Raw genomic sequence first — 22,349 nt, forward strand, 5'->3', positions numbered from 1 at the left:
TGCAGTTTTTCAAAGATCCTACTTAAAAAAAAACTCTATGAATTTCTTGGAGGTTTTGGGAACTTCGTTAAATTTCAAGAAACTTTCCAGATGTTCAAGAATATTATTAGTTTGTTAAGTGTCTTTCCAGAAGTGCAAAGATGTCCAGAGATCTTCGCCGAAAAAAATATGGAATTTGGAATAAATTCAGGGAACTTCGTAGAAGTTGAGGATATTTTGTACAACTTAAGGGAGTTTTGTAGATGTTCAGGAAACGTTGCGTAAGCTACCGGATATTCGTCCAGGCATCCTTCCTAGACAGCAGGAAATATTCAAAAGATCTCCATGTAGACGAAGATTTTTGTAAAATTCTGTGGATATTTGCCAAGACTTCAGGTTGATCAAGTTCTGAGGATCTCCAACTGTTTAAAAATTTCAATATTCTTTTAAGACTGTAGGTTGTTCAGGAAGTATTCAAAAGTTTCCCAGCTAATTGAATCTGCTGGAATCTTGAATGATGAAATTAGATTTTATGGACATGTTTGTACATTATATATAGAGAAGACTCGAGCCTTGGTGATTTAGTAATATTTTCAAGAATTAGCACTCCAGTAGCTGAATTCTAGGCATAAATTTCAACGAAGAGATGGAAATTTTCTCATTTAGGCGAAATGGATGTAATGTTGCGCTAAAAGCTCCTAATTTAGACCAAACATAAATGATCTTATCATAAATAATAAATGATCCCAATGACGCGTTCATCTAGATAAAATTGATAATTAGCAGATTTTCAGCGATGGGCCCAATCTTAGATCAATAGGCCAACATTAAAGCCATTTCCCCTACCTAATTTTTATTAAAAAAAATTCGATAAAACTTATGCCCGGAATGGCTTAGCACATAAAAAAAATCCGTGCAACGTGAGGTTTACGGTAGTCATCAAACGTCGCTAGAACTATTCAACAGCTGCAGACAGTATATGAGCGAGTCAAACGCGCACTTTTTTGCCTGTAGATTTGAAGAAATACTCCAGCCTCCAGCCAGAGAAGTAGTGAAGAAGCAACACCACCACTTTTCGGGTGCAGTTGCTCATCGTGCAATATCCCGCTGTTGGACCATCTTCACCAAGCGCGTCGTCATCATGTCGAAGAACATCTAACTCGCTCACCGTATCCGTGGAGAAAGAGTCTACAGATCACAGAATTCCCCAATCACGACAAAGAACAACCCGGAATCGTGCACCAAACCCGTCGCTACCAGAAGAATACGAACCTGTGTGTAATCCACCATAAGTGTGTCATCATACCAAAAGACCTCCAGCTTGTTCCTTGTATTATAAGCCTTCGACACATAGAGATCGAAGCGAAATGAAAATCTCATATACAATACTCGAATTTTCACCAGTGTATACTAGGCTTTAATTGTTACTAAATCAAACGGCCCTTGTCAAGGCCACCAACAATTTTTGGCAAAAGAGTAAATTTAAAATTCAAGCAGAACAATGCATCAGGTCCAGTACAGCTCAGCCACTCTTTCTCAAATCAACCATGTTATTAACCAGAACAACCGCAGTTTGAATCTTTGTTTTGTAAGCACCCAGGACATGGCTCCTTTCTTATGCGAGGCGCCCACTCCTCTGGTGAGACTGGATCGTCACCACCCGCCGCTACTGGTGACGTTAAGTACTAAGCTGATGCATGATTTTAATATTTCACCTGTCACCGTTTCCTACGATTTTCGCAACGCCGACCATGGTAGTATCGCCGAGTTACTCTACAATTTAGATTGGGACGACTTATTGGACACCGTTGACATTGATTCCGCCGCTCAAACTATTTCCAATGTCTTGGCATATATCATTGACAGACACGTTCCGAAAAAGATTCATCATCATACGACCCATCCACCATGGCATACGAGCGAATTTCGTCGACTGAAATCCAGAAAGAGAGCCGCTCTTAGGAAGTTCACCAAGCACCGCACACTATCCCTTCAACGTCACTATGTCAGGATCAATCACGCATACAAACGGGTTGCGAAACGGTGCTTACTTCAGTATCGACGTGGATTACAGAGAAAGCTTAAGTCACGTCCCAAGCAGTTTTGGAAGTTTGTCAACGAACAACGTCATGAAGCTGGTCTGCCGTCGTCTATGACACATAATGGTAACGTGGCCTCATCTACGCAAGATATCTGTCAGCTGTTTTCTGAAAAAATTGCTAGTGTCTTCACGGACGAAAGACTGAATGACGACCATGCCCGACTGGCTGCCAGTTACGTACCACTCTCTGGCCAAACCATGAGCATGTTTTTCAGGACTTCCTCGAAACTCAAGTCGTCGTACAATCCGGGTCCTGACGGAATTCCATCGGCGTTCCTCAAAACGCACTTGAACAGTTTGTTGTCTCCACTGATGCACGTTTTTCAACGGTCTGTGGACGTCGGAGTTTTCCCATCCTGTTGGAAGCTAGCGCACATGTTTCCAGTACATAAAAAAGGCAACAACCAGGACGTTGGCAACTACCATGGCATTACTTCGCTTAGCGCTGTTGCTAAATTGTTCGAACTCGTTGTTATGGAACCGTTACTCGCTAACTGTAAGCCGTATATTAAATAGTATCGACCAGCATGGTTTCATTGCTGGTCACTCCACTGCCACTAACTTGCTGTGCCTTACTTCCTACATCTCTAACAGTATGTCGGATCGTGCTCAGACGGATGTCATTTATATTGACAAATCTGCAGCCTTCGATAAATTGGCATATCAATCGCTAAACTGGACAGGCTTGGTATCCACAGCTGCCTTTTGCAATGGTTTCAGTCGTACCTCACCGATCGCTATCTTACTGTTGTCATTGGTGATCACCAGCCCCGTACGTTCGCTGCCACATCCGGCATACCCCAGGGTAGTCACCTGAGACCGCTGATTTTCCTGATTTATTTCAACGACGTGGATCTGGTAATTGAGGGACCACAATTGTCTTACGTAGATGACCTTAAACTCTACCTTCGAATTCGCTCTATTGAAGACTGTTGCTTCCTTCAACGTCAGCTGAATGCTTTTACTGATTGGTGTATTCTGAATCGTATGGAGGTTAACCCGTCCAAATGCTCGGTTATCTCTTTTTCGCGCAAGAAAGAGACTAAATAGGCATGTTCAGTCCGAGATTATGCGAGTTGACGAAATGTTGACCTATAGCATCAACCTTCTCTTCAGGGGCTATCAGATGAGTAACTGAATCATTGGGTTGATTCAACGGCTCAAGTCAGGGAATGGGTTTTGGCTTATTTTTAAGAAGTTTGGTTAGCTTCCAGAAGGGCTTAGCACAATCTGGGAGAGAGCTCATTTTGTTACTAAGGTCCTCATTTCTGAGGTCCATCATCCTGGCTTGGATTATTTTTGTTAGACGGTTGCAATGGGTCTTCAAGACAGGCAGTCCAGTGCGTTGGTACTGTCTACGCATGGTGCTACGGAGTCTGATAATGTTTTTAGTGGAGCTATCAAGGTTCAGAGTATTGCTCACCTGTTTGGATACTGGTTATTCCCTGACTCGGGATATCGCCTCCTCCAAGGAACGCAGGCATCGGTCAACGTCTTCGGGGGCGTCCGGATGTACTTCGTAATCGACGGCGGTGTCGACACAGTGCTGAAACTGATGGTAGTTTCGCCGGATTGCTTGAAATCTGTTAGCCGAGAAGTCTACTTCAGCCACCACCGGGTGTTGGTCCGAGCTCAGCTCCTGGAATGCCACAGGTTGCGAGATATTGTGTCCCATGTTGCTTACGAAGATGTCGATGGACGCATGGACCCCAGACCGACTCAACCGGGTGCGAGTGTCCGGGGCCAAGGCCCTCTTGCAGGTCTTCATTCAGGATGGTGCCGGTTCGATTGCTCCGACCGTTGCCCTAAGCTTGGTGTTTTGCGTTTAGGTCGTTAGCGATGAAGAAGTTCCCGCTCCTCCGGGTGAGTTTGATGATGTCTTTGCGGAGGGCCACTGACGACCCGTTCCTGATGTTGGTTTGCTTGGGGCAGTAGGTTGCGATGATGCCTCCGATGCCTTCAATCGTTTTCAGCTGGAAGTAGCCGGCAACTGATGTTCCGTCTTGTTGCGATGGCCACTACCCCACCCCCGGAGCAGGTGCGGTCAAGTCTGGCGAGCCGGAAGTCGCGAAGGAATACGTTCAGTTCGGGCTTCAAGTGCGTCTCGGTGATAAAAGCAATGTCCACCTACTTGGTGTTGAGGAAATAGAGTAGCTCTCTATGCTTGTTCGTCAGCGAGCAAGCGTTCCAATTTGCAATTATTATAGCTTCACGGTTCATACTTGGTGACGAGTGAAAAGGCAGCATGAAGGTGACGAGCGTAAAGGCAGCAGCGTTACTAATTCTTACGATGTGAAAGGAGATTCGTCAACTGGATCGCTTGATGCTTATTGATCGCTTATGCAACACGGGCATACGATAGTCCAGGCGCCGAGGTAGAAACATGATCTGAAAGGGCCGCTGCGCCAGTGATGCGATGCTGAGCTGAGCGGCTCGTTGATTGTTGATGGGTAGCGGTGGGAGATTTTGGACCAGGCGACGAGGCTGGACTGCCTGGTATTGTTCATCCGTGATGGCTGGTGGTGTACGTTTGTTTCGATGTTGGCCTGGCTGGTTGCTAGTTGCCACGTTCTTCTTGATGTTGATGAATTCCGTTCGCTTGGGACAGTCCCAAGAAGTGGCACGGTAAGTACCGCCGGAATGAACACAGGTTGCTGTCGAGTGGGCCATAGCACACTTGTCGCAGTGGGTTTTATATGACAGTTCTCTGGGCCATGGGCATTGGGTCACATCACGGTGTTGCGGTTTGTAGAATTTTCAGTCGATAATGACTTGAAACAGGTCACGTATGTTGCTCTTCAGTGCAGCAAGGGTGGTGAAGCCCTTCATGAAGTGGACCAGAAACAGTTGGTCACGATAGTTGGTATTGAGCATAGGCCGTCGATGCATTGGGTGGACTGCCTCTGGTTTTAATCCGATCCTCACCAGTTCATCTTTTACGGCAGCCGCTTCGTACGACGGCAGTCCTCGTAAAACAACCTTCAATGGTTTCATCGAAGGCAAATCATGGGTGTAAAACTCCACTGTGGTGTTCTTCAGCAGGTCACCGACCGACTTGTACTGCTGTAGGCTGGAGCACATGATCTTTGTACCAACGGTACAGATATGCAAGTGTTGCTATGATCATAAAATGGCCACCGATGCGAAAAATGCTTTCCCCTACACAGATTTCAAAATTGAAATCCATCCGGTCTCAACAAACGTTGCTCATTCAATCACCGCGTGTGGTGAGTGGTGGTGTTCTCCAGTACACAACGAAAGGCTCCCCACAAGCAGATAGTTATCAAGGCTGCCCTCAACCGCTGATCAGAAGTTGCTCGTCTAGGACAAATTTCTACAGTATTGTTCTAAACTGGCTTACAAGCTTCCAACCCATAGGTTCTTTTCAGGACCACTAATGAGTGATAAAATAGTTAACTAAAGAGTAAGAGCTTGTATCCAAGGCATACCGTCCAGGATTGGCTTGTACTACATGGACATCGACAGAGCACCTCACAAAGAGAACTTTAAAATTGCTTCCGAATTTCAACCTATCGAACTTTTCCTCTGATAACGAGTTAAGAAATCAATTTAATATATACTATACAACCTCTTACTTCTTTTTTTGTAAAGCTAATTGTGAGGCCAATCCTCACCAACACAGTGAAGGACTTGTGATATCCCCACGATACCAAGGAAACTTCACATGCCTGTTCAACTTTTTCCCATTTGTTGTCTTCTTATTATCGCTTTTCGGTAATATATGTATATAGGGTATATTTTTCAATAATATTTCCATTATTTTTCTTTGGATTAGATTCAAGTCAAGTGTATGGATCTACGCGTCCTATTGTTACATTTCTTCCCATTTCACCAATTTTATCATCCTTTTTTGTTCTGCTTTCTATTTATGCTGTTGCTCTGATGGTTGTTGTTTTAGTTGTCTCATTATTCATTATTTAGTTGTAGCTTATATTTTCACTTCTGGTTAAATTTTTCATTCAATGTATAACGATTAATTTTAGAGTGTATATTCATTTCGCGGTATTACCTGTGACATTGATTTTGCTTGTTAAACTTCTCAATTCATAACCGTTTTACACATAATCAAATATCCTCTTTTGCCGTTTGCGCTGCTGCTTGGTAGAGTATTTACCATTTTCCTTTCATCAATTAATCAACAATGCTGTTCACATCGTCCAATACTGCCGGGTGTCCTAGGTTCAAGTAAACTTGCCTATTGGTTTCCTTGGTAACACATGTACAATTAATGTCTATTTTTTTTCGCCATTTGCGTACTTCCATCGGTCTACTGCGATTAATTTCTACTGTTATTTGCAAAACGTCAAAAACTGAAACTGGAACAGAACAATAAATTCGCTGTAATCAATGGGTCCTCCGTTTTTTCACTTTCTTTTTTGTGTTTACAAACAATGTTGGCGCTACGCCTACTGATTTGATGCTACAGATTCGGAAAGAAAGACGCTTTGGCTTCGTTACAGATTCGAACGATTTTGATTGAAGGGAGGAGGTGAAGAGGAGGTGGGGAATAACTTATTCGCTTTTAGGGCTACTGATATGTGAGTGATTGAACCTCAAAAAAGCAGAAACAACGCGGGCGGGATGGAATTTGCGGATTTTAGTTTTGATCTGCTTTTGCTTTTCGATTTTTCTCGTCAAAACTATTGCAACGAGTATTGATTTGTTTGTTTTGTGTAGTAGTTTTACTGTTCAACATCAGCGCGAGCACAATGATAGTAACATACATTAAGTTTCATTTGTTTTGCTATAGATTTGATGTCATCTCAATAATGTATTCTATGATAAATATTACATGCTTCATTTCATATTTGGTTTGGTTTGAATGCATATACCATACGATCAAGAATTGCTACTTAATTAATGACTAGAATGCAATCTTAAAGAATTTCGAGTGAGAAATCAAATATATATACAAGCAAGTTAGGTAAATGATTAATCTTTTCCCACGAAAATTCTATCGGGAAAATGGATTCACGGAACAAAATTACGCCAATAAAAATGATTTTTGTCACTAATCTTACAACTTGTGGTAATACTTGTCACTTGTTTCCTTATAAGCTTAATCAATATGCATTATTGTCAAACTAATGTAATTCAATAACACCTAGGTATATTTTTGTTTCATCTGTCACAGATTCGATTTGTTTTACATTATGGATTAAGTGTAGCATAATTCATTCAATTTTAATATTCAAGCTGCACCTCGTATTGAAAGCAATATTTTACTTTACAGCTACCGTTAATTTTCATCTGTCCAAACCGTGCCCGTTGCTATGAAAACACAATCCCTAGCACCTTAAATGCCTACTGTTGCTTTCGGTATTGCTTTGGAACAACACTTACCTTTCTCCGTTTTAGTTCGAGTCCGAGTCGGAATCACTTGGCGCTATGGGCGTTGTGGCCATCGGCTGTTCCTCCTGGATTGGTTTCGACACTGTTGTGGCCGCTAGGTACGCACTCACCGATTCGCCCGTAGTGTGTTCGATGCCAACCCTGGTGGGTAGAGAAAATTTTCTTGTCATTTGACGCTTAAAGTAAGGACTGCAGTATGATTCTCACCTGTACTCGTGCCTAGCTAGATACCGTACGTATTTTTCCGGAGGTTCATCACTTTCCGATTCCTGCACGCTAATCGATCGTACGGTTGTATGGGAGGCCTGTGTGGCGGGCATTGTAAATTCTACGTAGGCATACGGGGCAAGTTGTTCTGGAATCTGATCGAAGCTGGTCAACGCCATTCGACAAACGAGCTGATGAGTTGTGTAAGCTCCTTGACCCTCCTTAGGAAGCCTTGAGCATCGCCACACGATCGCCCTATGGTTGTGCTCGTACTTTGCCTGACCCGAAGTTACCTCGATTAGCGACTCCTGCAAAGTCTCCACCGTGCCCAAGAATCGTTCGATACCCTTGATCTTACCCGTACGGCGATGAGCAGACTTGACCGATCCGTATCTAAGGTAAATGATATCAGTTATATCAGTATTCCCACTAACACCAAGTTGTCCCCGACTCACCGGAAATGTTTCTCCACTCTGAACAAATAGATCCAACACTCCGGTATCGGAAACCGGATGGAGACGTCTTCGCAAGGAATCTGACCCAGCTTCCTTGAGGCAAAGCCTGGCACCAGAACATCAGCTCTCAGCTCCACCTTATTGCCAGTTACGCACCACGTGGCCTTCAACTGTAGTGGAAGCTCCCGATTCTTCGGCGGTCGGATGCGGAACCGCATCAACTCAATGTAGCATGCATCCGGTGGCTTGAACTTGATCGTGCGACTCCGTTCGTACTCGTCTTGCTGAACACAAGTGTGGAACTCGACTCCTTCCAGACGGATCCACTCTTCGGTCACAACCGGAATAATGTCGTGCCGACCAACGACCTCCTTGCCCTGACGCCACAGATCGTTCACTCCCAGCTCGATATCGGGCATACCTAGAAATAAAGACTTGGATTAATACAGTCTACCTAACGTCTTCCGCTGCTCCCTACCCGACAGGAACGCCAAGAAGAACAATCGAACCCGTGCGATTTGCTTGTCTACGTGACCTTCCGCGTCTTGTTCGACGTACAGCTCATCGACCGCCGTCACCTGCACTTCCTCCGTCTTGTACGTCAACGCACGATCCCGGTGAACACTCATCTTGAACAGCGCCTCCTCAATACAAATCGAAAACTGCTTCATATCTTCGTAGTTCATCGACCCAAGCTTAAACAGCTGCGATATCTGCGGAGCATGTTCCACCGGCAGTCCCAGCTTCTTCAGATCACTGCCCAACTCTTTGACCCCTTGGTAGTCACCCTGGATGGCGTAAGCCGCAAACTGACTCAGTTTGTTCGTCAATCGCTCCGCTTTGGTAACCTGGCCAGGTCTTACACCCGGGCGCTCCTTGTAGAACACATATTGCAACTTGACGGTGAAGATCTTTCCAAAATTGTCGTACTGTTGTGCTCCAATGTCCGACACTGAGTAGCACGCCTGCAGCGGTAGCTCCTGGAATGGATCCTTATCCTTCTCGGCGTTGTACAACTGCAACACCGGATTGTCCCCTTGACAGACAAGCCGGATGTAGATCTTCTTCCAGAACCGCTGACCGGTGATCTTCTTCTTGTTCGGCTGACGCAACTGCATCTCCCATCCTTCACCATTGTAAATAACGCGAGGAAAGTCCTCCAACGGTTGCGAAACATCATCGTCAAACAGAGGCGTCGGTGGAGTTTCCTGCGAATCCGTCCGCTGCAGTTGCGGAGTTGCTGGAAACGTAAATTCCCCTATTAAAAATCAACCGAATCAGTCATAAACAACCGAACTCACCATCCGGTAAAGCTGCCAAGGTGGCCTCTCCATCATCTGCCCTGTCGAAGGGATTCACCCGCGGTGACGAATCTCCCGAGTAAATCGACGCCGTCTGAGGACTTTTCGGTGGAGGTGCCAAAGCAGGAGCCAGCACAGATTCCAAACCTTCCTTCGGTCGAATGACCACATTGAACTGGTTACCTTCATCCGAATCCCGCGAATCGGATCGCCCAAATGGAGTTCCCTAAAACAAAAACAGACACCCTCTTAGAATTGACCATCACATGGTTCAACGCAATAATGACACTTACCTCCGGTACCGGTGGTGCCTGCATTGACAGGAACGGATCATTACCCTCATTGCCGAAACCATCCGCGCTGTCTTCGAACTCACTACCTCCACCGAAACCACCGGCTCCCCACGCATCCCCCGTGGTTCCGAAGGCATCGTCCGTCGTCCCATTGCCACCAAGATCTCCATCCAGAAAGATGTTCGTACCGCTCTTGCTATGCTTCAGCTCAAACTTGGCAGCGAAAGAATCAAACTCATCCGGTTCCTGGAGCTGAGGCTGTGTAAAGTTATCCAGCGGATCCGGCTCGGTTGTCGTAATCGTTACTACGCCCATATTGTTGTTAGTCGTGTTTCCAAACAGCTCGTTCGCATAATCCATCGGTACCGTAGTAGTCACGATCGGTTCGACGCTAGTCACGTATGGTTCACTATCGTCGTCGATGGCAAACGGGTTGATCGCCTCCGCAGCTACTGGTGCTGTAGTGGTCTCAGGTTCGCTATAGAACAACTGAGCCGCTGTCGTGCTCACTTGGATGTCATCCACATGGTTGTAGTCCACCGAAACATCTGGCTCCATTGGTGGAGGAGCCGGGTAGTCTGCCATCCCTTCCGGTTCCATCTCATGAAGCTCATCAGCCTTCTCCACGGCTGAAATGTTTACAATACTGCCCGATACGGAACTTGGGATGTTACCGGAAGTTATGTTCGACCCAGTTGGGCTGAAGTCCGACGAAGCTTCCGATCGCGTAAACAAATCATCGGATGGAGGTGGTGCTTCCAGGACGATCTCAGGAGAAGGTTCCATCACATGTTGCTCAATCACCGATAGAACCGGTTCATGTTCCGATGATGGAACCTCGAAATCAACCGGTTCCGGAACGGTGGATGGCATCTGAGTATGAACCATGTTCTCGGATAGATTGGGGACGAAGGTTTCACTTGTGGTTTCCGCAGCGCCACCGAAGAAATCATCGAAATCACCACTCAGTAGATCAGTTTGTTTCGGTTCAGGAGCAGGTGCAGCCACTGGAGCCGGGGTTGAAAACAGGGAAAGAATGTCTGCTTTGGATTTCGGAGCAGGTGGCTTAGGTGGTGCCGTTTTCGTCGGTCCTGGTCCAAAAAGATCGAATAGATCGGCTTCATGCTGAGGTTGGGCGACATGAGCTGCAGCGGATGGATGTGGAGCTGGTGGTACAGGAGGAGCCGTAACTGGCGATGAAGCAAGGGAGCTTTTCGGAGGAGCTGGGCGCGGTGGAGGTGGTCTTGGACGCGGAGGCTTCGGAACTTCGGGTTTTGCAGCGATTGGAACTGCGGGTTCAGCAAATGGATTATCATTGTCTGCATCGGGTGGCATACCAGTGCCGAACAGGTCATCCTGTTGGATGTGATGCTCTGGTTGGTCTCCAACGGATAACAGATCGCCGAAATCGGGTGTTGGACTGGGAGAGTGTAGGTCTCTCATGGACACCGGACTGGGCGTTCTGGTAGCCGGGATATGTCGCAGAAGATTTGTGCTGGTCTGATCAAGCTGGTTTGCGATCGTGCTGATCAGTTGCTGCGTCGCCTGCGATGGTGGTACCGGTCTGGGTGGTGGAGCATTCTGGTTGCCGTGGGTCAACTTGAGTTCATCATCGCTGGAGTAGGCGTTCATCAGTGCATCATCCATCAGGTTGTTATTGGTATGAGGACCAAGATGTAGATGCGTAGGCTTCGGGATAACCAGATCATCATCTTCGTTGATGGTGGTATCGAAGAAGTTTGATGCACCATTCGACTCAGCAGACGGTTGGAAGATGCTGCTCTGTGACATCACCGTTGCGGAAACTCCGAAGATTTCGGCACCGGTTGTGACCACCGCATTGACACCCGCAGTCCCAAACAGATCGTCCATATTGGGGGCTGTGTCGGCTGCAGCCTGTTCGTCCGCCTCACCACCAAAGTCCGCAAACGGGTTGCTGGCCTGCGCCAAGAATGGATTGTCGTCCACCCCCGTCGCGCTTTCATCGTCTTGTGCGTCATCACCGAAAAGGAACGGGTTGGAAACCGGCTCAGCGCCACCCATCGGCTCTTCGTCCATTAGGAAGGGGTTCGCCATCTCTCTAGTTGCCGCTATTGAATAGTTCGTTCTCTAGTAGTTTGATTTCAGTCTTGCCTGGTCCCAAGTCGTTCGCGAACGATGTATCGAACGGATCGATGTCAGTCTCGTCAATTGAGTTGCTCGGTTGTGGTGTGAGAACCTTCACAAAGATGGAACCAGTGTCTTGGGAATCGGAAAGGATGTCTTGACTGGTGCTGGCTACCACAGGAACTACCGGTATGAGTTCGTCCTCCAGAAGCTTTAACTCAGTACGGCCCGGTTGGATGTTGATTGCAATCGAGGTATCAAAAGGATCGACCTCTTCTAGTTCCGCTGCGTGCGCCGGAGTTAAAACCTTCTGGTTGTAGTCGTCGGTGACTCCGAGAAGATCAGACTTGGCAACGGGTACTGGAGCCCCACTGGGTGTTAGAGCTCTTGGATCGAATTCCGGATCGGAGAGGCTATGCTTTAGGGTAGCGTTGTTCAACTCCTGCTCGATTAGGCTCAACTCAAGCTGGGTCGGTGCGATATTCGGCACAAACGAAGTATCGAATGGATCGACCGATTCAGGAATGGAGCTCTCTCGGTTGTAGTACGGAGTCAAAGGTTTCTTGGACAAAGATTGATCTCCGTCAAGCTTCAGCAGATCCGGAGTGCGAACGGCAAAGATTACGGTCTTGCTCTTCGTGGCCGCTCCGTTAATCTGCAAACTGAGTGAAGATTTTCGCTGAGCAATAGCAGTGAAGTCTTCCTCTGGCTTTAGTGGTTCAACACTATCGGCCCGTGGATCAAAGTCTGGATCACTCAACGAGTGTTTGAGCTGATTAGGTTTGTCCGCGAGCAGTTCCGCTTCGAGGAATTTAAGTTCGGTTTTACCCGGAGCTATGCTAGAGCTAACGGCTGAAGTGTCGAACGGATCGACGTAACTGGCAGACTCTGCACTAGCAGCTAATACTTCCAGGGGAGTCTGAACAATATGGGTAAGATCAGAGGTGCTTCCCGATAGTAGGTCCTTCGATAGATTAGCGGTGACTTGCAGTGAACCGTGATCTTCCGCGGAGAAGAGATCTGGAGTCTTGACTCGAATCGGAACAGGCGTGACTTCTTCCTCAGCACGTGGATCAAAGTCGTCGTCCTCGTCGAAGTCTTCCTCGTCAGCTCGTGGATCAAAGTCGTCGTCCTCCTTGGCAGTCGCCGGAAGGACTCGTTCAACGAATCCGGTATCAAATGGATCGTCCGCTTCGAGCTCGAACTCGTCTTCGTCGACTAAGCCAACGAGTTGTGGGATGCGTGGTCCGGTGGATGGACGAGGTGGTGGCGGTCGGGATGGCTTCTTGAGACCTACAATGAAACGGTATTTAGTTGTGGGTCAAAAGCGCAACAGAGTTAAGAACTTACCTCCTAGATCAGCCTCACCTACAAGTAGTTCAAAATTGTCCCCTTCAACCGCTGGTTCGCGCTTTCTAAGATCGTCAAATTCGTCTAGATTAAGTGCGGGTTCTTCCGGTTCCTGCTCCTTCCTGGCTTCCTTTTCCTTTTGAAACGCTAAGTGGAGCGAGACGGTTAGATCAATTGGCGCATCGCTCGTAAGCTCAGATTGATCGTCCAATAGTGAGAAGATAGTCTGCTGAGGCTGGGCAGCTTCCTCACTGGGGATTGCCTCCTCTCCGTCCGGTTGTCCTTCGTCGAAACTTTCTAGGAGAAGATTCTGAGGGCCTCGACGGGGGCGACGGGTCGAAGCTTTGGTAGAAACGTTCTCTACACGTCCGGTAAGTACTTCGACGGCCGCACCGATGTTAACGATCTTTTTGCCCCGCTTCGAGACTTCAGGTCCTTTGATGACCTTCTCAGCGTATGAGGTGTCAAACGGATCTGGTCCTTCAAAGTCTTCTAGCTCTGGTGACTCTGGAACATAAGCGATCGGTAAGTCTCCCGAAGCTATAGCATCAATGTAGTTGGTATCGAAGATGTCCTCCTCGACCTCAGAGTTTGAGTCTGAATCGGAGAGCTCAACAACGGCGTTGATGAGCTCGTTAGCAGACTTCTGCTCCTCGGCCTCCTTTGCTGCCGCTTGGGTCCTTTCCTTCTCCTCTTGTTCGCGTTTGAGCTGTTCTTCACGTTCCTTTGCTTCGAGTTCGACTTTGGTGGGGATCTTCTGGAAGAAAGATTTCTCCTTGATGCGATCTAGATCTTCCTGGGTCTTCTTGAGCACTGAATCGATGCCAGTCGTGAGTGCCGCAAACTTAGACCATTCCTCGTCGTTTTCCGACTTTTCGCCCGGTTGATCTTCGCTGTCGGACGGTGCAGCCGAGTTGAGTGCCGACGATGCCTGGTGCTGGTGCTCCCGGCGGTACTGTTCGAGTTCTTCCTCGGTGAAGAGCTCCTGGTCTTTTTTGGACTTTTTACCTTTCTTCTTCTTCTTTAATCCTTTGGGTAATTTAAGCATTATCTACACTAGCGAGACATCGAAGCATCTACGGATAGAGAAACACAAAAAGGAAACCAATATCATCGGTGTAACAGGCGAGTTTACATATTAGCTTAACTGGTTCAAGGTCATTGCCTGGAAGGGTGGATGTAAAAATAAAAACGCCCAAGGCACCTTTCTGCGCAACCCCCTGCCTAGCAGAGAAGGTAGCACACAAAAGAAAACACTCTCGGCGAAGAAACAGCAGGGGTGCGGGGCAAACAACTACAATTACACACTCATCTGATTTCATCCCGCATCCGCTTTGATTCGTCTTCTCCCCAACCCTCGATGGGTAATTGTATTTCCTATCGGTCTACTTAGGGGACAGCACCTCCATCGCCCAATCGATTCAGATTCTTCTCCATTGTGCAGCATCAATTATTCATCCAATTATGGAGAGCACTCACTATTTTTAAACTCACAAAACCACATCCGGTGGCTCAGATTACCCCTGAAGATGGCGAAGAAAAATTTCGGCAACCATCGAGAAGAGCAAGAACATGAGTAAGCACTCGCCAGTTTATCGATTTTTATCCGCAGCAAACTGTTTCGAACATTTTCCGATTCAAATTGAAATATATTACCGATCAAAGCAGGCTGCCGAGAGTTGCCAAATTCAGCCGCAAAGATAGGCAGCAGCAGGCGTTTGCTTGGGGGAAGTGAAAAATTCTGAAATCGATTTCGCCCAAAAGGTATGCAATCAGACCTATGTGGGTTGCTTCGGGGAAATTTGGAAAAACACAATTTCCAACCCGGGAGGACGGTTTCGAGGGTGGAATTTAATTGCTTTCGTTTGCCAGTCGGTACTTACGCCTCTTTGCAAAGTCATCAAGTGGTTTCGATGATGTTTGCGACCGAATTTTTACAGATTTTCACGAAGAAAGTGCACTGCGAACACCTAACACCCACCGAAAAATTTTCACTTTTGAAGTCCGTCGACTACGTCGACTGGGATGTGCGGAAAGGTCAACCTGGAAAATGGGTCGATTCCAATGGGTGTCGATTGGGTCAACTGGGTTTTCAGGGAAATCCGGATGTTTTCTGAATGAAAGTTGAATGGATTTTCCCGAAGTGGATGTTGCTGATGGGAGTTCTATCTAGCTGGCTAGTCAAATGGGAGGAAATGTGCGGGAAAATCCATCAAACTTGGCCTAGTGCCACCCAAGTGTGAACCAACGGCGAGTACCCTCGATTTGACTATTGATTCGCGGAAGGGCGCATGTGCGGCCGCCATCATTATTGTTGTACATCCCCACGAACGTGCCGAAATATTGCATAACCTGCAAGCATAACTGTGAATGTATGGCTACTACTTGCACCCTCCACCGTCGCCGTTGCCGTCGTCATCGTCGTTCTCTTGCTGCTCAGCTGCTCCTGACTGCTGTCATCAAAGAAGGCGACGATGATGACGTCGTTCGTAGGAGAGGAAGCATTCCTGCACGCGGGAGCGCACCGTCTGTATGACGTCACGGCACTTAAAGCAAAGTGTGCGGTGCAAGTGCTACCAACACGGTGTCGCTTCCTAAGCGATGGGAATGTTTTAAAGGATGGTATCGTCAGTTCAGAGAAAAACTAGCATCTTGTGTCAGATTATTTGACAACCACAGCTTTCGAAGCATGCTTCGGTTGTCAGTTGAAATTTTAAATTTCTTCTGAATTCTTCAATTTTATTAATGTTATTAGGGGTTGTTCATAATCCAGTTTAGGAGGGGAGATGGCTAGTGTCCACGCTACGCGTGATTTATGTACAGCTCCTTACTTTATATTGACATAGAGCACTGACTGCTCATTCGAGCAGTTTTAAATGACGATTCCTACCGCTCGAACTTTGTCCTGCACACTTAGAAATACCTAATTTTACACGTTACGGAATCCATCTTACTGAAAAGTTCGTTACTCGACGAAAAGTACGTTGGATTAAGCTGAATTTCGCGTCTATTATAACTCAATTTTGTGTCAAAATTGACGCTCGTATAAGTCAGTCTCAGAGCACCTAAATTTACAAGAATTTGTCCTTGTGGGATAATATTTTGAAACAAATTAACCACTTCATTCGAGCAGTTAAAATTACGTTTACTACCACTTGAACTTTGAAACAAAACATTATTTTGAGATTTTGTTTCTTCTACAACCACGAGAAAAGTAGCCAACATTTGTGCATTTCATTAAAAAATAGAAATTAGTTGGTCCAGTTTAGAGAAATCGCTGGTAGAAAGTCACGCCAAAACTGCTTGACAAAGTGGTCAATTCTTTCTCGAGAAAATAGGGTCTTATTATGCTAAACTAGACAAATCAGGAATTATGTTATCTATTCATTTTCTTAAAATCACTGGTACGTTGTCTCAAAAATGCTCGGCAATATTATTAATTATGAAATTTAGAATTAGTGAAAAATTTCTCAAGCATCGTTTTACTCATCGTAAATTTAAAACTTCCCTTTTCTCCATATGTAATACCACACGGCCAATGGGTAAATTTGCCTCATGTTTTTCCAGGTTTGTCCAGGAAAAATTCCCGCATATGAGAAAAGTACAGACTGGATTCACTCAGCCAATTAGTACTACTCCTAAACTGAGTAAAATTTTGGTTAAATTTCCTCATTTCCTGGCAGGAAACCATGAGGCAAATTTACTCAGCACTGAGTTCCTGTACTTTTTGCGATTATGAGTAAACTGAACTCAAATTTGGGTGGATCTCGAGGTGTGTATGCTCGAAACAAACAAAGACCATACAAACGGCATCTTCTTCAATTGCCATCATGTGTTTGTTTACACAACAATCGGTCAACTATATGGCCTGGCACAAATATTGCAGGCCAAGCCAACAACAGAGCTGATATCAGATATCAAAACATGCCATCGCCTACTAATGACGATGACGACGACGACGACAACGACAACAACAACATCAACGCCTCCTGACGTGCTATCTTTGTTGTTGTTCAATTTACCACGCAGCGTTTGCTTCTCTTCGCCATCGACTCGAAAAAGGTAGAAAGGGGTTTCCAATACGGATATTGTATTTTTTTTTAGTCCGAGTCCAACACCATTCCGTGTTTGTCTCCATTTCTTATCGCTGTGGGCTTATCAATCCGACATGCTTCAGAATGGGTAAGCTACCGTCGGGGGAGGTGTTTCTGGACATACCTGTGAATAATGAAAATTATAAAAATTGCTCAAAATATACTCAGGTAATATAGATAAGTCACATTTTCAATGAGAAACTTGTGCTGCTATATGGCAGTGAAACATGCTACGTATCAGCCGAGAACACTCACAAGCTGTCGGTCTTGATCAACCAATGTTTGTGGTTCATAAACCATACCTGGTAGCCTTACAATTGGATCTTGAATGTCGAAGTCATCAGAAGCCGATATGAATTGTACCCTGCGTGATACAATTTGTCCCATTTTGTACAGTTTTATCTCCGAGTGTAGTATTGCCGTGATTCTCACGAGCGTGTACCGTGTTTGTTATGCTTTGTTTTAGTTGTCATTGCCATTTCAGTTGTAGGCGACATACTCATACACGTGAATAATTTTAATTTGTAAATTTTGCACGTTATTTTATTCGTTTTTTGTTGTTAGTTTAGGAAAAATTTATCGTTTTAAAATGTATCGCGTCCCAAATAAAATTAGGGCCTTAAAGCTCCTCCCGCTGCAAAGAAGGCAAAAAGCATAAAAGCAGAACAGTCGAGCGTGGTTGCAGGAGCGATGGCGGTTTGATGTGATTTTGTTTTTGTGACGTTGTGAAAGAACCAGAGGAGAACAATCCGAGCCACCGTGGACAAGAGCGTGTGTTTTTTTGTTCGGAGACGATTTTCCCGAGATTTGGGTCCCGAACTAGCTCGTCTCCTATTGGGAAGATTTCCCAATTGCGTCACGAGTCCGCAGGATTTGTTTGTGCAACGCGAGTGAAAGTCGGCTCCGCGGCCGTGAAAGTTGAGAGTGCAACAGAGTGTCGGATCGCCATTGTGGGAAGCTAAACACTAAGGAGCTAATCGCTTCCCCGGTTAACCACAAAGGATCCGGTAGACACTCGCCGTCCTGACTGCGGTGGCTCAGTCAATAGAGCCAGTCTCGCCACCGCAGTTAATCCACCGACAAACCGACATGAATGACCATACAAAGTACCATAAAATTTCTGATCAACGCACAAAACTGACATCTGCCACCGTGTTCGCGAAAAATGTTTATCCTAGCCACGAACACGCATACAAAATGTATGAGTTGGTTCATGTCTAATCTATTCCGGGCAAATTATTTTTATCTAGATAACAAATTTCAATGGTTTTGACAGACGGGATCGCTGCACATTTGAATACGCCGTTATGGATTCTTGAACAAGAGTTAAGTTTAAGTTTCATGTCGGTTTGTCGTTGGTTAATCGTCAAGCAGGACGAAGCAGGCGGTACAAGAGGTGAGTACGCCTGGGCAGAAACACTGCGGTGTCTGCCGGGGTTGCCTACGGCGAGTAGGTAATCCGGTTATTCGTCACCAACGTCGCCGGGGGGTTCCAACAGACGAGCCCCGCTAAATGTCAAGGACCGCTGCTAGGCAGCCAAATGTGAAGTAGGTGTAATCGCTCAGCACAATCCGTGCTTTGTAGCAGCAGAACCCCCGCCAGACCGTCATCGAAGGGCCCCATCGAACTGCAGCAGCAACAGCGAGGAGGAGGACACAGATAAGTGGATAATAGACGTCTAAATTGCATTTTCTTTTTGTTGTTTTGTTTTACCAAACCTCAGACCATTCAAAACAAAACACCGAAATCGCTTTTTCGAATGATGGCTGCAACCGGATGACGGTTGTTTTGAAATCAGATGATTTTCCTCTCGAATTCAGGATGAAACTTGTTATGAGAAAGGATAGGGCCTTCAGTTGAAATGCGTAATGCTCTCTGCAGAATGACTGCCATACTAAATGGAAATACATATGGTATTGGTTCAGCCCCATAACGCAAATCATTCAAAACGATGATGTAAATAATTCTATCGAACGTCATTTGCTGATCTAAGCTGACAAACGAGGTGGAAGCATATGCATCGCTATCAGAGCTGTTACGAACAAAGATAAAGGATGAAAACCAATGTTTGGCTAATCCGTGGTGGAGGAGATTTTCTCCACAACGAAAATTTTTTGTATCCCTAATGGAATGGCTTATTATGGCTATCCAGTATGGAATTGTAAATAATCAAATTATAAATTTAATTAAAAGCACTTGCATGTTACACCATTCTAAAATGTTTGTCCTCTGAGTGCCGTATGTTTTATAGCTAATTTTCAAACGAAAATCATCCTGTATTTGGAAGACAGTCATATGGATGTTCATCATCTGACGACGAATTCAACCATAAGAAAATCATCCAAAATTCGAATGCATATTGTTAAAGGGCTCGAGCAATGCCATAATCATTCGAAGTTTTACGGATGTTTTGGTTCAGTGTAGCAGCTTAAAATCTACACACAAAAAAAATCGTTGCTCAAATTAAAAAATACATTGATAGTATTAAAAGTATGCATTGGTTCTTTTTGGTAGAAAGCGGTTAGCTTTCAAAACAAAAATAGGCCAACTGTCAAATAAAAAGTTGCCCGGCCACTGCTTTTAAAAGTTAAAACTTTCAAATTGAATTGTAGTTCTGTCAAATGAAAAGCATAACAGTATTTAAATTAAAAGCAGATTATTTTCGATTCAAAATAAATTTTTATACCGAAACTTTGGTATAGTTAGGATTACATATATGCCCTTTTAAATTTGAAAACAAATACTTTCACCATCATCACGTTCGTTTTCATTCCAAAATCTCATACATATTCAATTAAAAGTTTTTATTATGTGAAAGAAATATACAAAAATATGTTTATTGATATATTAAACAATCAATATTAAATATATTATGTTGAATTTCTTTCTCCCGGGTGGGGAAAACTTCACATCTCAGTGCACAGTGTCTCGCCTGCTCGCTCGCCCGTATGATCCCAGGAACTTTTTAAGCTATTTCCAGTAGATTATGGATCAACTTTGATCGTGTTGCGGGTGGACTCCTCACGCTTCCCATGGTCATTCAGTGGCGAAAAAAAGATTTCGAATTTTAACGCTACTTCCACCTGTTTGCAGTCAGAAGTCGTTTTGATGGTAGTCGAGGAAAGTGTATCCGTTCCAATTTGCTAGTCCAGCCTTGATTCCTTTCATCAGGATTTCCATTCTCACCAGAGAAACAAACTTGGTTCTCCCGTCTGCTGTTTCCCTATCCTTGCTTCGGGTAAAGTTTGCGTATCAGCTGTGCTAATTCCGTGAACAATCGGACCTGGTGCTAAGATAAAACAAATGATACAAATTCATAATAAACCTTATCAAATTTCAACTCACCTAACATTTCCTGCTGCAGCGGAAAATCATAATGCTTCCAAGTTCTCGCCTCCTTCTTGGGGTTGCTTATGACGTCAAGTAAAATTTGGCGGTAAAAATAGGTTGTGCTGCCAAGGCTGCCAACAACTTCATTATGAATAGGTATTTTTGACAGTTGTACAACTTTTATTTTCAAAAATGAGCTTTTAAAATTACGAGTCGAAAGTGAAAGAAATATTGTCAAACCAAAAGAAATAATTTTCAATTTGAGTTTTTCGTAGTTAAAACAACGAATTTAGGGAAACTTTTAATTTGAAATTGCATCAGTTTTAATACAACAACAAGAGTTCAATGAATATACGAAATGGAATGTATTTGGAACGTCGAGTAGATCGGGACTTCGGGAGTGTTATTTCGAAAAGTGAAGATTATACATGGGCTAACTGTCAAAAATCCTGAAAACTTATCCATTGTGCGCCGGCCTTGAGTCCAAATGAGCCTTCACGATCACTTTCTTGTTTTCGTAGCGGGTCACAAGAGCCTTCCACGCTACACTATAGTTCGCTGACGATAGTTCTACGGAATCGATCTCCAGCAAAGCCTCTCCCAAAAGTGCCGACTTCATGTAGCTGAACCTGACCATGTCCGTTAGCTGTTTGTTGAGCTGTCAAAAATCAGGCTTCGAAAACTGTCACGGAACGTCAACCAGTCTTTGATGTTTTCACTGAAAGAGGGAAGGCGAATCTCTGGCAGCTTCACCTTCGAAAACGACGGTTTGGTTGTCCGTTTCCAGCAGACGTCTTGTTTTGTTTCACCAGCAAGCAGGCCTTCACGATGCAGGGCGATCCTCGAAGATGCTCAAAGCAAGCCGATTTTCTTCCATTCTCCGTTTTGAATCGATGGATACTCAACAAATAAAGTTTAGATCGGAGGCCGAACATAGCAACTGCCCCTTGAGGCTGGTAAACCTCCTGCATTTTTTCCATTACCTTTTTTACCGATCTGTACTGCAGCACATGACTCATCGATTCATCTGAAAGCGCTTTCCAAAGCTCATTCAGAGCCGAATCCTCCTATATTTGATGCGCAAGTCGAGTTTCTTCTTACGGATTTCCTCCGCTTCCGCCGTGGCACCTTCCACCGGCTCAGCAAAATCCTCCTCCTCAACCGTTTTTTCCAAGGTGTGTAGCAAACCATCCTGCTTCAGATGTTGTTCCATCCGCACCTTCCAGCAGGAGAAAGATTTCTCCTCCCCATTGAACAACGGTGCCAGCGAACGTCGTGGTATGTTCTCCATTCTGCTTTGGCAGTGATTTTATACGGCACCTGGGCCCATAACCTATTGAGATAAGCAAATGGAGGATCGAACAGTCTTGAGGAATTCCCTCTCAGACTTCGAACAACTTACCAGCACGACACTGAAACCTCAACCGAAGAAAGTGAAGGGAACAGTACTCTCGTGAAAACTGACGCTGAGTACACCCACCAGAACCTAGTGATATGTGATGTGATGTGATTAGAAGCCACCACCAGTGCAGGACTTGCCATAACGTACGGTTCCTCTTAATGGCAAGATCAGACTATGCAACCCTGCAATATTTACTGTTCCGTTGTGTGAAGGGCCAAAAACGGAGGTGTGGACCTGTAAGCTGATGCACCCCACCAGAACCTAGTGATATGCACACAATCAAAACAATAAAACCAATACTTTTCACTTATAGCGAATTTGTTTATTATCGGGGTTGAAACCAGTTCCAACCCAGTG

At 45.2% G+C, this 22,349-nt stretch overlaps 2 protein-coding genes across 2 annotated transcripts; both read right to left on the reverse strand.

Annotated features, from left to right (window-relative positions):
* Positions 1 to 5,907: 5,907 nt before the first annotated feature.
* On the reverse strand, positions 5,908 to 11,785 carry LOC135699095 (protein stoned-B). The gene is made up of 6 exons (XM_065219280.1): positions 9,710 to 11,785; positions 9,417 to 9,642; positions 8,594 to 9,355; positions 8,116 to 8,536; positions 7,661 to 8,053; positions 5,908 to 7,594 (listed from the first exon to the last, which is right to left on the reverse strand). The coding sequence occupies exons 1-6, from the start codon at positions 11,783 to 11,785 to the stop codon at positions 7,456 to 7,458; spliced, it is 4,017 nt and encodes a 1,338-aa protein (XP_065075352.1). The 3' UTR covers positions 5,908 to 7,455.
* A 4-nt stretch (positions 11,786 to 11,789) lies between these two features.
* LOC135699101 (protein stoned-A) lies at positions 11,790 to 15,148 on the reverse strand. Its single transcript, XM_065219298.1, has 3 exons — positions 15,049 to 15,148; positions 13,166 to 14,241; positions 11,790 to 13,108 (listed from the first exon to the last, which is right to left on the reverse strand). Exons 2-3 carry the CDS (start codon positions 14,211 to 14,213, stop codon positions 11,790 to 11,792), a joined length of 2,367 nt encoding a protein of 788 aa, XP_065075370.1. The 5' UTR covers positions 14,214 to 14,241; positions 15,049 to 15,148.
* Between the last annotated feature and the right edge of the window lie 7,201 nt (positions 15,149 to 22,349).

Source organism: Ochlerotatus camptorhynchus, unplaced genomic scaffold (genome assembly GCF_037179485.1).
Source record: "Ochlerotatus camptorhynchus isolate MF236.1 unplaced genomic scaffold, CSIRO-AGI_Acam_v1.1 ptg000102l, whole genome shotgun sequence".
NCBI classification, from domain to species: Eukaryota; Metazoa; Arthropoda; class Insecta; order Diptera; family Culicidae; genus Ochlerotatus; species Ochlerotatus camptorhynchus.